At 41.4% G+C, this 17245-nt stretch overlaps 2 protein-coding genes across 4 annotated transcripts in view; both read left to right on the forward strand.

The window, feature by feature from the left end:
* Positions 1–17245, forward strand: part of CDH18 (cadherin 18) — a 922085-nt gene that overhangs the window by 705839 nt on the left and 199001 nt on the right. For all 3 annotated transcript variants that reach the window (XM_054020313.1, XM_054020314.1, XM_054020315.1), the window contains one exon: positions 3016–3310. In XM_054020313.1, the coding sequence (XP_053876288.1) occupies positions 3016–3310 (295 nt within the window). The remainder of the gene's footprint in view (positions 1–3015; positions 3311–17245) is intronic.
* Positions 6692–9018, forward strand: LOC128832731 (uncharacterized). Its single transcript, XM_054020316.1, has 2 exons — positions 6692–7183; positions 8465–9018. Exons 1-2 carry the CDS (start codon positions 6772–6774, stop codon positions 8689–8691), a joined length of 639 nt encoding a protein of 212 aa, XP_053876291.1. The 5' UTR covers positions 6692–6771; the 3' UTR covers positions 8692–9018.

Raw genomic sequence — 17245 nt, forward strand, 5'->3', positions numbered from 1 at the left:
AGCTGAGAATCTGGCCATTAATTTTATTAGACTTTCCCCAGCAATGTAAATACATACAGAACACAGTATAAATTATGTGCAACATCAACCATGCATAGCTGATAGAACCTCAATGAAAAACATCAAGTGACTACATATGTCTTTTACCTTTATAAATCACAACCTCAAATGCCTTTCAAATACAAAACAGAGTTTACAAAGAAGGAAGGAAGTTGAAGGGGTGATAAGGAAGTGTCTGTGTATCTGCAGCTTCTGACTTTACACAGCATAAATGAGAAGTTTACCATCTCCCTTAACGATCTCATTTTTCATTATACTCTAAAATGGTTTGTAAAATGAGGTTTGAAAGGAAATTGTACAGTAATGGAGAGGCACAAATTGGAGAGGCAACTGGAAAGCAACACCTTGTGTTGTATTAATTGAATTAATAACATTTGTTGGTATTCTCTACACATTTTACTCAGATTCTGCAAAGAAAGTTAGTAATGACAGATATTTAGTGCTAACACATGCTAGAAGAACACAATTTGTGCTATTCAAGGAAATGCAGTGAGTATGAGAATGAGTCAGTACTTGAAATCAGGAAGTCTGTTCTCCAGTTTAATGCCACTGGAGGATTGGGACAGATTTTGATTGCTGTATTCTCACTTTGGTCAGCACTGTACATTATACAAAATTCACTCTCACGAAGTTGATGTTAATAAAAACCTTTCAATCCATCAAATAATGATTCCCTCCTGCAAGAGAACAGAGATTTGTTTTTAATGTAGATAACCAGTTAGGTAATTATAAGCAGGGATCCTAGTTTTCCATGGTTAAAAAAAACCAAAGTTCTCCAATTAAAAGAAACTTAAAAATCTACTTTTTTTTTTGTGATTAAATGAAATGCTGAACTTTGGTTTCCCGAGCCATAATATGTATAGGTATTAGTTCAGAGATGTCTGAAATGGGTAAGGAAAATGTTATTCTCATAAGGCAGCTAACTTTCAATGAGTGAAGCAACTGGTTTTTATCTTTACACAAAATGAAAAAACTAAAGATTTTTCCTGTAAAAGCTCAAATTCTGCATTTTTTCATGGTTTTTCTGTGGCAAACGGATTTTTAGGCTCCCTTTTTGTTAATTTAGTAGTGGCAAACCTGGATAAATAGCTTTTTAGCCTTCACTTTTAATACAATTTGGTATTTATTTAAGATTACCAGGAGGTTTTTGGGTTGTTTTTTGTCCTATTCAAAGGATGGAATAATTACATATTTTAAATAGATATGCTAGCAGTAGTTAAGATACTAGGCCATTCATAGACTCATAGACTTTAAGGTCAGAAGGGACCATTATGATCTTCTAGTCTGACCTCCTGCACAATGCAGGCCACAGAATCTTACCCACCCACTCCTGCAACAAACCCCTGACCTATGTCTGAGCTATTGAAGTCCTCAACTTGTGGTTTAATGACTTCAAGGTGCAGAGAATCCTCCAGCAAGTGACCCAGGCCCCACGCTGCAGAGGAAGGTGAAAAATCCCCAGGGCCTTTGTCAATCTGCCCTGGAGGAAAATTCCTTCCCGACCCCAAATATGGTGATCAGCTAAACCCCAATCATGTGGGCAAGACTCACCAGACAGACACCCAGGAAAGAATTCTCGGTAGTAACTCAGATCCCACCCTATCTAGTGTCCCATCACAGGCCGTTACCCCTAATAGTCAAAGATCAATTAATTGCCAAAATTAGGCTATCCCATCATACCATCCCTTCCATAAACTTACCAAGCTTAGTCTTGAAGCCAGATATGTCTTTTGCCTCCACTGCTCCCCTTGGAAGGCTATCCAGAACTTCACTCCTCGGATGGTTAGAAACCTTTGTCTAATTTCAAGTCTAAACTTCCTGATGGCCAGTTTATATCCATTTGTTCTTGTGTTCACATTGGTACTGAGCTTAAATAATTCCTCTCCCTCCCTGGTATTTATCCCTCTGATATATTTGTAGAGAACAATCAGATCTCCCATCAGCTGTCTTTTGGTTAACCTAAACAAGCCTAGCTCTTCGAGTCTCCTTTCATAATACAGGTTTTCCATTTCTCGGATCATCCTAGTAGCCCCTCTCTGTACCTGTTCCAGTTTGAATTCATCCTTCTTAAACATGGGAGACCGGAACTGCCCACAATATTCCAGATGAGGTATCACCAGTGCCTTGTATAACACCTCCTCATCTCTACTGGAAATACCTCGCCTGATGCATCCCAAGACTGCATTAGCTTTTTTCATAGCCATATCACATTGGCGGCTCATAGTCATCCTGTGATCAACCAATACTCCGAGGTCCTTCTCCTCCTCTATTACTTCCAAGTGATGCATCACCAGTTTATAACAACAATTCTTGTTATTAATCCCTAAATGCATGACCTTGCATTTTTCAAACTCCATTACTTTATAATGGATAATACAGGGGTCAGCAGATTTCCTATAGAAGAAAGTGAAAAAGTAGTTATGTTTTAGGTGGAGGTAAAATAAGGCTGGGGAGGCATCTGTCACTCAGCTGCTATCCCCAGCTTCCAGTTATTACAAATGGTATTGGACATTGGGCCATATGGGATGATTTATGGGTGGTGGGATCTGAACCATAATCAACGAAGTAAAACTTAATCATATTGCCTTAACTCATCAGTATAGATGTTTCAGACACAGTGCTCAAGGCATTGCGGCAGCAGTGCTGACTCAGTTTGATGCAAGCCTTAAAAAAGACAACTGATAGAAATATTGTTTTCATGTACTTGCTGGTACCATGACAGAGTTGAAGAAGTTCACTGACTGAAGGGAGATACCTCTGGAACTCCAGCAGATCAGTTATGATGAGGTAACCCACAGCAGACTAAGTAAACTTGTGCACAGAATATTACAGCAGCCAGGGAGGATTATTTCTAGACCAGTACTAACAGCATACATATGCAATACATCACGTTATATGACATGTTATATTAAATATTATTTTACATGATATTGTGTGTTTGTGTATATTTTTCAGCTACACTCCAATTCTGACAAAGGTGATGGATCAGTCAAGTACATCCTTACTGGAGAAGGGGCTGGAACTATATTTATTATTGATGACACTACCGGAGACATCCATTCAACCAAAAGCCTAGATCGAGAGCAGAAGACACACTATGTGCTGCATGCTCAGGCTATTGACAGACGGACGAACAAGCCACTCGAGCCTGAATCAGAGTTCATTATCAAAGTGCAGGACATCAATGATAATGCACCAAAATTTACAGATGGACCTTACATTGTTACTGTGCCAGAGATGTCTGAAATGGGTAAGAAAAATATGTTATTCTCGTAAGGCAGCTACATTTTAATGAGTGAAGCTACCAGTTCCTGTTTCACAGAGTTATAAGAGTATTTTCTTTATCATTAGTTATACACAAAGGTCAACAAAAGCTGGAAGATTGTAGTAATAACAAGGCAGCAAGATTTCAAACCGAACATCACATGTTAGTTTTCTTTATCTGTCTGTCCATAGTTCACTCATACAATACATTATATATGCCAGCAGAAGAGGAAATGCTGTGCTATTCTTAAATACTTCAATAGTTTTGCACTCCTGCGTAACTGCACTTTGGAAAAAAAAGTTACATTGTTACATTCCTGTACAACTACTGTGTTTACTTTATTTTCAGAGGCATTTGTCTGTGTAAATAATCTATGCAATTTATGGAGAGAATAAAACACATGAAAGGAAAAGTAAATCTCCAGTTTATTTTAGACCACAGCCTCACAGGTTCATCTTCAGTTATTTTTTATAATGTAAGATAAAATGTAGCTTAGCTTTGTATTACCCTATGACAGTTTTACCTTAGGTATTAATTATATGTTCATGCATTTTGCTGCTGCTTGATCAGTGCTATATTTAAAGCAGCAGCAACATGCTAGCAGTTCCTGTTACTTACTGGTCCCCCCAATAATATAATTGATTTTTTTTCACAGTGCTAGATATATTTCTTTTCTCATGCAGGATGGACAGATCCAAAAAATATTTTTTTTAGAAAGCTCAGCTATTGTAAGCAGTTTTCCCCCTGAAGCCTGCTGCCTTGTATCACTAACTAGTGATTGGGGATAGTTACCCACATTAGTTATAAAAGAGAATAACAGGAAGTCCAAGACAAAAATAACCCTCCGGAGTCGATTTACATAAAACATATAATTTGTTCACTTCAACTGACTCTTTCTTTCTCAAGTCAGCAGGTGTCTGGCTGAACTTTTGCAAAGTTGAATTTATAAACGCCAACAGGAAAAAATATCAAAGTGAACTGAGTAACCGGCCTCTCATAAAAAAGTGATTATTTTGATTATATGTTTGGAGAAAAAGGCTGGTATGATTGAATCCTGATGGTTTATCATCATTCAGTCACACTGAATTATGATGATGATTCATCATAATGGGCCAGATGCAGCAAAAAAAAAAAATCAGGGGTGCTTTGTACGAGTCAGGAAAGCAGAGAGAAGAAGGTTTTGTTTTTAATGAGAGGTAATTTGAGGATATTAAAAAGCTTAGGTATGGAGAGCTTGCTTTGGGCTTGGAGCCCTTTGTTCATTCTCTGGCTCACTGGCATTTAAGATGTAGAGTAGGGGTAGGATGACCAGACAGCAAGTGTGAAAAATCGGGACAGGTGGTGGGGGGTAATAGAAGCCTATATAAGAAAAAGATCCAAAAATTGGGACTGTCCCTATAAAATCGGGATATCTGGTCACCCTAAGTAGGGGATGGGCATCCCCTGCTATCATTACTACGAGCCAGTTGACATATAGGTCTCTTGGATTCTTCAAGTTTTTGACTCTAATCTTGCTGTGGGAGTGGTCCAGGCACATAGCTAGCCCCTTCACATTTTCCTTCATCACATGCATGTAGTAAAATACAGCATATAAAATATTAGCATGTGGGTTGATCACACCATTGTAGGTGGGACCAAACTGTTAAATCATGTTGCTGAAATATTCAACAGCGACAGCCAGGATTGTAGCAGTTTGAAAACATGAGACTATTCTCCTCTCCCTTTACATTGATGTAAAACAGCCATTACGCCACTGATGTAAATGGACTTACACTGGTGTAAGAGAGAGGTGAATTAGCCCCATTGGTTAAATACAAATCTTTCCTATCTACCCTGCAAGACTAGATTATTTTAACTGTCCAGCCCAGCACAGTAACTATCATAATGTAGACAGGATCTAAATCTCTCCCTCCATCCCCTTCCTTTCTCCTGGTTCTAATGCTTTTGGCTCCATCCCCATTTCTCTCCTCCCTATTGTTTCATTCCTCCATAGGTCAAGGAATAAGCCCCTTGTTATATCCCCTTGGTTCTCTTCTCCCCCTTCCCCACTCATTCTCTTTCCCCCAGACTTTCTTTCACCCTCACTATGCCACAGAATCCCACTTCTATCTTGTTCAGCATCTCTAACCCCATTTGCTGTGTTTCACTTCCACAGAGTATCTGATCTATTCTGTAGGTCTCCATTTGTTTATCTCCCCAATTTTGTCCCTTTTCTAAAAGTCTCTCCCTAACCCCCACCCCTTAGAAGTACCCTTCTCTCTTCCTAATAGCTGAATGTCCAAGCCTTTGGTCAGTCTTCCTCTTGGTGTCTTTCTGCCCGCAAGTGTTCTTGATTCCTTCTTTTCGTCTCCTGCTAACTTTTGGTCCCCTTCTTTCCACCCCTTCCTGGGGTCTGTGTCTCTGTCTCAACTCCCAGCCTTGATTCCACAAGTCTTTCTTTTTCAGCAGTCTTTCCCCCATATTTGGAATCTCTCCCTGAGCCCCTTTTACTTCCACTACCCTGCTTTCAGCTTAAAGCACTCTATCTACCTTCTCTCCCAGCTCCAGATATCACCATAAATCCTCTCTACCTGCTCTGCACTTTTTATCAGCCACTCTAACTGGCCAGTGTTTGAACTAAGATAGCTCTTCAGATGACTGGTAAGAGGCTTTCTAACTGGCTTGATATCATTTAAAACAAAAGGTGCAACACTGCTTTTCTTACGGTTGTTTGTTCTTTTCTGAATCCATGACTCCTCCATGGATACTGACTACTTAATTGATCTATTGTTTTTGTTCTGGAGCTGGCAAGATTTTTCTCCACTCAGAGATACTAATAAGTAGAGATCCACATGTTTTATTTTGATGCTTTGAATCCATATCTGCTGTGCCCCACAACAAAAATATATGAATTCTCCCCCACCCCCAGGAAGAACTATAATCCCTGGATGTAATGTCTCTAAGGCCTGGTCTACACTACAAACTTAAGTCAACATAAGACACATCAAGTCGATCTAATAATGTATGGGTCTACACTACCGAGTCCCTTCTGCCGACCTAAGTGGCCTGGAAAGTTGGCTTCTGTACTCCACCTCCGTGAGAGGGGGAGCGCTTGATTCGGCATCCATGGGTCGAAATGGAGATAGTGTAGACTCTGTTGTGTAATTCAAATGAATTGGCCTCCAGGGAGGTGCCCCACAGTGCTCCACTGCGACTGCATGCAGAGCACTTTCAACTGCATTGCACATCAGCCAGTTACACAGGAAACAGCTGCTTCCCTGTTAAAGCCCTTGGAACTTTTGAATTTTCATTTCCTGGTTGATCATTGTGGAGAGCATTCCGGCATAGCTAATGATGGAGACTCAAGTCTGCAAACGTGCTCCAGCATGGAGTACAGGAGGTGGTGGATCTTATTGCTGTGTAGGGAGAAAAGTCTGTACAGGCAGAGCTCCGATCCAGAAGAAGAAATGTTGGCATCTATGCCAAGATTGTGGGAGAAGGGCTACACCAGGGACACGCAGCAGTGCCATGTGAAAATAAAGGAGCTTCGGCAGGTGTACCAGAAGACAAGGGAGGCGAAAAGTCGTTCTGGTTCTGCCCCCCAGACATGCTGCTTTTATGAGGAGCTGCATGCAATTCTCGGTGGTGATCCCATCACTACCCCAAAACGCTCTGTGTATACCTCCCAGGAGCTCCGGGCAACCTCAAGCAACGATGAGGAGGACATTGTTGATGAGAGAGAGGAGGAGGAAGAGCATGTGAGGCAGGCAAGTGGAGAATCCATTCTCCCCAACAGCCAAGAACTGTTTTTAACCCTGAAGCCCATTACTTCGCAGGACCAGTTGGCGTCCGAGCATGATGCCGGGGAAGGCACCTCTGGTGAGTACACATTTCCAATCAAACTCTAGGGGTTACATTCTATTATTTTTAATGTTTAATATTAATGTTTAATGTTATTTTTAATGTTTAATCTGAACAAAAAAGTAGGTGTAGTGGGTATCGGTGGCCACTCCAGCTACGCAGAGGGTGCCTGTGTGTTTATGTGCACAGGGATGGCCCGGGAATCCTCCATGGAGATCTCTAGGAAGCTTTCATGGAAGTACTCTGCAATAATTTGCAGAAGGTTTCTGGGAAGGGCTGCCTTATTTTGTCCACCACATAGGACACTTTCCCATGCCACTTCAGTATTAACTCTGCTGGCTTCATTGCAGCACACAGCATTGTAGCATCTGCTTCCTTGCCACCTATGTTACCCTCAGGAGAGTGATATTGCATAGGGTCACTTGGGGGAAATGGGGGAAGTTTTCAATGCCAGCCCTTAAACTGCAAACAATTCAACAAGTAACCTACCCCCTGTGTGTTTATGTGCACAGGGATGGCCCGGGAATCCTCCATGGAGATCTCTAGGAAGCTTTCATGGAAGTACTCTGCAATAATTTGCAGAAGGTTTCTGGGAAGGGCTGCCTTATTTTGTCCACCACATAGGACACTTTCCCATGCCACTTCAGTATTAACTCTGCTGGCTTCATTGCAGCACACAGCATTGTAGCATCTGCTTCCTTGCCACCTATGTTACCCTCAGGAGAGTGATATTGCATAGGGTCACTTGGGGGAAATGGGGGAAGTTTTCAATGCCAGCCCTTAAACTGCAAACAATTCAACAAGTAACCTACCCCCTCTTTGATGAAATCTGGGTCACACAAACACACTTTCCCAAATGTGCAATGGTTATGGTTGGAAGGGATCACCGAGTATTGCAAGCAGCACTGAAAAAAAAAGTGTGTGTGTGTGGGGGGGGGGCGCTTCCTGTTTGTCTCCCTCCCCCCCGGTGCTGCTTTTGTTAAAAAACAAACTTTTGGGGGGTCTTTATCCTGGTGCCTGTCCTCAAGCACCATCCAGGTTGCTAGGGGAAAGGGGCTTTTCTGAAGTTCCAACCTGTGATCCCAAGGATGTCTTCACAAAAGCAACAGCACAACTCGTGGTCTTACTCACCATGGCTGGAGCAGCAAACTGAGTCTTGCAATAGCCAGTGGTTGGGATTACGTTGTGGCTCGCAGTGAAGTGTATTGAGGGGTGCGTTTTTTATTTAAAAAATTAACCTCGCACCAGAAACAATGTATGCACTGTCAATGCTACCCTTGTGCTTTGCATTCCTTGCAGCTGAAACCTTGTCTGTCGGTGCATCCTCCACACTGGGTCAGAAACTTTCCCAGATTAGAAGGTGGAAAAAGAAGACTCGGGAGGACATGTTCAATGAGTTAAGGAGTGACAAGACGGAGCTCAGAGCATGGAGGATCACACTGTCTGAGAACTTGGACATAGGGAGGACAGGAGAGCATGAATGGAACAGGAGCATGCCATGCAGGAAGAGATGCCACGGATTATGAAGGAGCAATCAGACATGTTGAAGCGTCTGCTTGAGGTTCAAGAAAGGCAGCTGGATGCTGTAGTGCCCCTGCAGCCTATGCTGAACCTACTGCCATCGTCGCCCAGTTCTACATCCTCCTCCCCCAAATGTCCTATGAGGCGGAGGCGGGGAAAGTCTGTTATCCTTTGCACTCAACACCATGGGAGGGTACAAGGACCTGAAGGCACCCATTTCTACACCTTTGATTGTTATTGCAGTGCATCTGTAAGCAAGCTTTCCTTGTTTCCCCTCTCACAGTGTTATCAGACATTTTGTCCCAAGTTATCTTACTTTTCTTTGCTGTCTCTTTGTGTTTGTGTGCATAATAAAACTTAACGGATTGAGGAGAAAAGGCTCTTTATTCATTGAACACACAGTGGTTGGTGGGAGTGGAGTTTACAGGGGAGAAAATGCAATGGAGGGGACAGATTGGTAAGGAACACCACAGATAAGTGTCACATTACTCTGGCTCATTGTTGAAACTTCTTTTCAATACCTTACTGAGATGCAGACACCCTCATGTTTTCTTCTTATTGCCCTGGTGTCTGGCTGCTCAAAGTTGGCTTCCAGCCTCAACCCTCCCCCCTCCTCCCCCCCCCGGAAACTTTTCTCCCTTTGTTTCACAGATACTATGGAGCACACAGTAGGCAGCAATAACAATGGGGATATTGCTTTCACTGAGGTCTAACCTAGTATGCAAACAATGTCAGTAATCTTTTAAACGTCCAAAGGCACATCCCACCACCATTCTGTCCTTGCTCAGCCTATGGTTGAACTGGTCCTTACTGCTGCCAGGCTGCCTGTGTACGGATCCATGGGTCACTGGCATTTCAACATCAGCAATGATTATTTTGCAGTCTAGGAAGAAAGTCCCTGCTTGCAGCTTTCTGAACAGACCTGTGTTTCTAAAGATGAGCATGTCATGCACCTTGCCTGATCATCTAACACTGATGTTGGTGAAACGGCCTCTGTGATCCACCAGCGCTTGCAACACCATTGAAAAATATCCCTTTTGGTTTATTTACTCTATCGCAAGGTGGTATGGTGCCAAGATAGGGATATGCATTCCATCTATAGCCCTTCTGCAATTAGGAAACCCCATCACGGGAAAACCATCCATTATGTCCTGCATGCTGCCCAGAGTCACTACCCTTCTTAGCAGTAGTCTTTTGATGGCTCTACAAACTTGGATCGGTAGATTTACCCATCTCCAAATTGATGCCCCACTGACCACTAGCAGTCTGGCATCGCAAGCTTCCACAGAGCTATCGCCACTCACTTCTCCACTGTCAGAGCAACTCTAATTTTAATATTGCTACACTTCAGGGCTGAGTAAAGCTCTTCACAGTTCCTGGAAAGTGGCCTTACACATTCAAAAGTTCTGCAGCCACTGCTCGTCATCCCAGCTGCATAACAATGTGGTCCCATCAGTCAGTGCTTGTTTCCTGGGCCCAGAAATGGTGCTCAACTGTGTCAAGGTGATGTGTGACTGTCGCCAGCAACTGAGAATTGCTCCACACTATGTCTTCCAGCAGGACGGCTTGTGTGGTAGCACATTGTTCCATGCAGCAGCTACTGTATCGGCTGTGTAAATACTGCAGGATAAGGTGCGAGGTGTTTGTAATGCTGACAACAACAGTGTACAGCTGAGCAGGGTCCATGCTTATAGTGCTATGGCAACCAAGTGGGTAACCCAGGCTTATAAAAAAAAGGCTCGAAAAAGGCTTGGTTTGTTTGCCGTTAATTTCAGGGAGGGGGGAGTTAAGTGCATCATGGGAGGCTAATGCCATATTCCCATACCACCTGCACCAATGTTTTGGTCCCATAAGGCATTGCAAGCCCAACCCAAAATTCCACTCGGCTACATGCACTGTGTGTCGATGCAAGCGCTGCTAGTGAGGATGCACTCCCCCGACACAATGAGCATAGTATGGACATGCAAGATCGACTTGCTTAAATAAAAAGAAAAAACGAGGAGTCCTTGTGGCACCTTAGAGACTAACAAATTTATTTGGAGATGAAGTCGACTTAACTTTGTAGTGTAGACATGGCCTAAGAGGCCTTTTCTGCAGATGGTATTATAACAGTGACAGTGTTATTCCTTCATGTACAGTATTGCTGTCAGGGAATGCTGCTGCCATGAAAAATACTGTGGACCTGCATGAAATCTCTCCAGTTGTGTTTGGTTTGTTGATGCAGTGTCACGTTACAAGTATAGATACAACACTGCTGTTTTTGTACATTTTTGGGTTAATCGTTTTAGTTGCTAGTTTATATTCATTCCTTGCAATACCTTCCAGTCATCTCTCATCAGACGACACAACAGTTACTTCTGCCAGATCTGTCTCCAATAAGACAAATTTCTATGACGAACACTCACATGTTTTACTCCTCCTTTTCTTCAAATTCTATACTTTCTAATAGGGATTACTTGTAATTAAGCTCATGCTTCTCTGTCTCTTCAGCAGTCACTTTATTATCTACACAGTGAAAAGGTTGGTAGAGAACAGATCAATGTTGTCCTCAAAGTCAAGCGCACATAAAGTAATGATTTCTTCTTATCTATAGTAGTTCACTTCTTATTGTCCTCTCATTAGTCACTCCAGGGTAGAGCTTGTTTGATTCTTCTATAGATAATAAACCTCATTTCATATCAGTTTGAATTCCTGGCTTTAGTTAATTCACAGCCACATTACAAATTATGTATCCTGATCGTCAGCTTTTAGGGATTACTCAGACTCATCCAGGCTATTTTAGGACAACATTTTGGGTAATAAATCAGTGTGTTTTATTTTAACCTAGAACACTGCTAATGCTAAGGAGAAGCATCAACATCTACCTTGTGTGGAGAAAAACATATATATTTTTCTGTTGATGGGCTGTGTCTGAGATGATTGTTAAAGAATATATTCTAAGAAACTTCACTGTGATTCAGAGATAGCGTTACATCTCATCATTTACTGTAATCAGTCTTGCTGCTTTCATTGCATGTTTTTGATCATTCTTTTCTTTAACATTTATTGATTTCCCCCTCCCTCCCTTCACACTTTTTGGTAAACTGGAAAATCATTGTATATTGTTCACAATTTGTTTTCTTGTCAGTCTTTCCAGTGATACCTGATCAAAGTCTGTTCTTGCTTTTCGTAGGTTTTTTTGTCTCTTTATCTCCCCATCACCACCTTCGATTGATGGATAGATTAATCGAACGTGGATTGGATCCACTTTCAGTTTGCCATTTTGATCTTCAGCTGGAATGCTATAAACAGCTGAACTCTAACCTTTATTTTAGTATTTGTTAAAGGTGTCTCACCAGTAGCTATTCTTGTGCTTGTTCTGATATCTGAATTTGTTGTTTTGCCATTCAATGTAATTTCCTTGGGTCTTGAATTCTACATTACAGTAGGGTGATAGAGGGGAAGTGGTAGACAGAATATGTCTTGATACTAGAAAGGCTTCTGACACAGTCCTACATGACATTTTCATGGGGAGTGGAGTATTCACTGGAGTCCTGCCAGGGACTATCCTGGGTCTATCCTGGGTCCTGCTACTATTCAATATTTTCATTTATGATTGGGAATGGAGTGCACAGTATGCTTATGAAATTTGTAGATGGCACAAAGCTGGAAAGAGTTGCAAGCACTTCAGAGGACAAGAGTAGTATTCAAGCAACCTTAATAAATTGGTCTGAAATCAATAAGATTAAATGAAATATTGAAAAGTACTACACTTTAGGAAGGAAAAATCAAACACATACAAAATAGAGAATAGCTGGCTAGGCAGTAGTATGGCAGAAAAGAATCTGGAGTTAGAGCCGACAATGTGATGATGCTGTGAAAAAGGCTAATGTTCTGGGGTTTATTCACAGGAGTGTTGTATTTAAGACATAGGAGGTAATTGGGCCACTCTTACAGCAGTGCTGGTCTACCAGGCACCACTGTAAGGCCTCAACTGGAATATTGTGCCCAGTGCTGGGTGCCACACTTTAAGAAACATGTGGACAAATTGCTCTCCTCCTCCTCCTCCTCACCAGACCTATTAAGTATGTTTGGTCTTGAGACAAGACTGAGTGGGACATAATAGTTTTCAAATAAGGTAAGCACTATATAAAGTATATGGAGATCAATTGCTCTCTGTGTCCACTGCAACTAGGACAAAAAGTAATCTGCAGCAAGGGAGAATTACATTAGCTATTAGGAAAACCTTCCCAAGTATAAGGATTGTTAGGTAATGGAATAGGTTACCTAGAGAGGTTGTGGAATTGCTGCCACGGAGGTTTTTCGTAACATGTTAGACAAACATCTGTTAGGTACCATCTGAGTATACTTGGTATTGCTTCAGTGCAGGAGCTGACCTGTTGAAGTCCCTTCCCTCCCTACATTTCTATGAGTCTGTGTTTGTAACTATAATCACATGCTTAAGTGCTTCACTGGTGCAGGCCAGAGTGTTCAGCAGTTTATAGGATTGAGCCCTATCAGCCTGCTATCTAATTCCTCGTTATTTTGTTCGGCATGAGAGAAAAAGAATGTGACAATTGTTCAGGGGACCATTCTGATGGAGACAGGACCACTTCTTCGAGTGGTTTCCTTCAGAACTATCATTATCTGTAAATGATGGTAAATGACTGTAAATGTCAGCCAAATGAAGAATTTCTTCCAATGAACTATGTGGCTATATGTAAACCAGGACTCCATTACTGCTACCAGTAATGTTAATGAACCTCATGCAGTATATATGACTATCTTACCTATGGATGGGTGGCATATGTGTGCATTTGGTGCAAAGAGCTCCTGGCCCTCAGAGAATGCATACAGGCTTTGGAGACCAGGGTGGCTGAACTGTAGGAGCTAAGGGAGACAGAGAGGTAGATAGATGAGACTTTCTGGGACACTGTAGAATGGTCCCTCTCCCAGTCTGACAACCTCTGTACTGTTGAGGAGGATGAAAGTCTCAGGGAAAGAAAACATCAAACTGAAGCCAAGGGAGATGATCCCATAGTTGGGATCCTCTTTCCAGATGATGTCATGGTATCCTGTCACACTAAGGATACCTCTCTTGGGGAGGGAACTCCAGTTATTAGGAAGAGACAGGTAATAGTCATGGGGGATTTGATCATTAGAAACATAGATATTTGCATGGGTTTGTGATGACCGGGAGAACCACATGGTGACTTGCCTGCCAAGTGTGAATGCTGTTGATCTCTCGAGACATCTAGATATACTTTTGTGTAGTGCTGGGGAGGAGCCGGTTATTGTGGTACATGTAGGTACCAATGACATAGGGAAGGGTAGGAGAGAGGTCCTGGAAGATAAATTTAGGCTGCTAGGTAAGAGATTGAAGTCCAGGATCTCCATGGTAACCTCTGAAATGCTTCCAGTTCCACATGCAGCATCAGACAGACAGAATTGCAGGGTCTCAATGTGTGGATGAGATGATGGTGTAGGGAGGAGGTGTTTAGTTTATTAGGAACTGGGGAACCTTTTGAGAAAGGGGGAGCCCATACAGGAAGGATGGGCTCCACCTAAACCAAAATGGAATTGCTGGCACATAGAATTGAAAAGGCTGTAGAGCAGTTTTTAAACTAAGGGCTGGGGGAAAGCTGACGGGTGTGGAAGAAAATGTTCTTCAGATAGAGACATACCTTAGGGGAGGATCTATTAATTGAGAGGTATCCTTAGTGTGACAGGATACCATGACATCATATCCAAATAAGGAGGAGAGGATGGAAGATAATAAAATGCAGGTAGGATCTGATGAGAAACAGTCAAATGAAAACGAGTCCCATTCAATTACATCACATAATGGCAGACAGCTAAAAAGTGAAAAAAAATTAAGTGCTTCTATACAAATTCTAGAAGTCTAAATACTAAGATGGGTAAACATGAGTGCCTCATATTAAATGAGGATATTGATATAACAGGCATCATAGAAACTTTGTGGAATGAAGATAATCAATAGGATAAACTAATACCAGGGTACAAGGAATATCAGAAGGACAGAATAGGTCGTACTTGTGGTGGAGAGGCATTATATGTGCAACAAAGCATGGAGTCAAATGAAGTAAAAATCTTACATGAAGCAAAAACTCAATAATAATGGTGGATTTCAAATATCCCCTTATTGACTGGGTACATGTCACCTAAGGATGGGATGCAGAGATAGAGCTTTTTGACCCCTTAAATGTCTGCTTTTTGGAGCAGCTAGTCTTGGAACCCACAAGGAGAAGCAATTCTTGATTTAGTCCTAAGTGGAGCACAGGATCTGGTCCAAGAGACGAATATAGCTGAGCTGCTTGGTAATAGTGACCATAATATAATAACATTTAACATCCCCATGGCAGGGAAAACACCACAGGAGCCCACCATGGTAACATTTAATTTCAGAAAGGGGAACTACACAAAAAATGAGGAAGTTTGTTAAACAGAAATTAAAAGGTACAGCGCTATAAGCAAAATCTTTGCAAGCTGCATGGAGACTTTTAAAGACACCATAATAGAGGCTCAATTTAAATGTATACCCCAAATTAAAATAAACATAGTAAGAGGACCATAAAAGTGCCAACATAGCTAAACAACAAAGTAAAAGAATCAGTTAGAGGCAAAAAGGCATCCTTTAAACAATGGAAGCTAAATTCTATTGAGGAAAATAAAAAGGAGTATAAACACTGACAAATGCAGTGTAAGAATATAATTAGGGAGTTGAAAAAAGAATTTGAAGAACAGCTAGCAAAAAACTCAAAAAGTACCAGCAAAATATTTTAAAAGTACATCAGAAGCAGGAAGCCTGCCAAACAAGCACTGGGGCCACTGCATGATCGAGATGCAAAAGTAGCACTTAAGGACAATAAGGCCATTGCGGAGAAACTAAATGAATTGTTTGCATTGGTCTTCACGGCTGAGGATGTGAGGGAGATTCCCAAACCTGAGCCATTCTTTTTAGGTGACAGATCTGAGGAACTATCCCAGATTCAGTTGTCATTAGAGAAGGTTTTGGAACAAATTGATAAATTAAACAGTAATAAGTCACCAGGACCAGATGGTATTCACCCAAGAGTTATGAAGGAACTCAAATGTGAAACTGCAGAACTACTAACTGTGGTGTGAAACCTATAATTTAAATCAGCTTCTATACTAGATGACAGGAGGATAGCTAATGTGATGTCATTTTTTTTTTAAAAGGCTCCAGTAGCAATCCTGGCAATTATAGACCGGTAAGCCTAACTTCAGTACCAGGCAAATTGGTTGAAACTATAGTAAAGAAAAGCTCTATGAGACATATAGATGAACACGGTTTGTTGGGGAAGAGTCAACATGTTTTTTTGTAAAGGAAAATCATGCCTCACCACTCTACTAGAATTCTTTGAAGGGGTCAACAAGCATGTGGACAAGGATGATCCAGTGGGTATAGTATACTTAGATATTCAGAAAGCCTTTGACAAGGTCCCTCACCAAAGGCTCTTAAGCAAAGTAAGTTGTCATGGGATAAGAGGGAAGGTTTTCTTCTAGATCAGTAACTGGTTAAAAATAGGAAACAAAGGGTAGGAATAAATGGTCAGTTTTCAGAATGGAGAGAGCTAAATAGTGGTGTCCCCCAGGGGTCTGTACTGGGCCCAGTCCTACTTAACATATTCATAAATGATCTGGAAAAAGGGGTAAACAGTGAGGTGGCAAAATTTGCAGATAATACAAAACTACTCATGATAATTAAGTCCCAGGCAGACTGTGAAGAGCTTCAAAAGGATCTCTCAAAACTGGGTGACTGTGCAACAAAATGGCAGATGAAATTCAATGTTGATAAATGCAAAGTAATGCACATTGGAAAACATAATCCCAACTATACATATAAAATAATGGGGTATATATTAGCTGTTACCACTCAAGAAAGAGATCTTGGTGTCGTGAATATTTCTCTGAAAACATTCACTCAATGCGCAGCATCAGTTAAAAAGGCAAACAGAATGTTGGGAATCATTAGGAAAGGGATAGATAATAAGATGGAAAATATCATATGGCCTCTATATAAATCTATGGTACACCCACACCTTGAATAATGTGTGCATTTCTGATCATCCTATCTCAAAAAAGATATATTGGAATTGGAAAAGGTACTAAAAAGGGCAACAAAAATGATTAGGGGTATGGAACGGCTTCCATATGAGGAGCGATTAATAAGATTGGGACTGTTCAGCTTGGAAAAGAGATGGCTAAGAGGGGATATGATAGAGGTCTATAAAATCATGCCTGGTGTGGAGAAAGTAAATAAGGAAGTGTTATTTACTCCTCCTCATAACACAAGAACTGAGGTCACCCAATGAAATTAACCCGCAGCAAGAATAAAACAACAAAAGGAAATATTTCTTCACACAATGCACAGTCAACCTGTAGAACTCTTTACCGGAGGATGTTATGTTATGAAGGCCAAGATTATAACAGGGTTTAAAAAAAAAAACCCTAGATAACTTCATGGTGGATGGTCCATGGGTTTAGCCAGGATGGGCAGGGACACAATACCATGTTCTGAAGTGACCCTAGCCTCTG

This window comes from Malaclemys terrapin, chromosome 2 (genome assembly GCF_027887155.1).
Source record: "Malaclemys terrapin pileata isolate rMalTer1 chromosome 2, rMalTer1.hap1, whole genome shotgun sequence".
NCBI lineage: Eukaryota > Metazoa > Chordata > Testudines > Emydidae > Malaclemys > Malaclemys terrapin.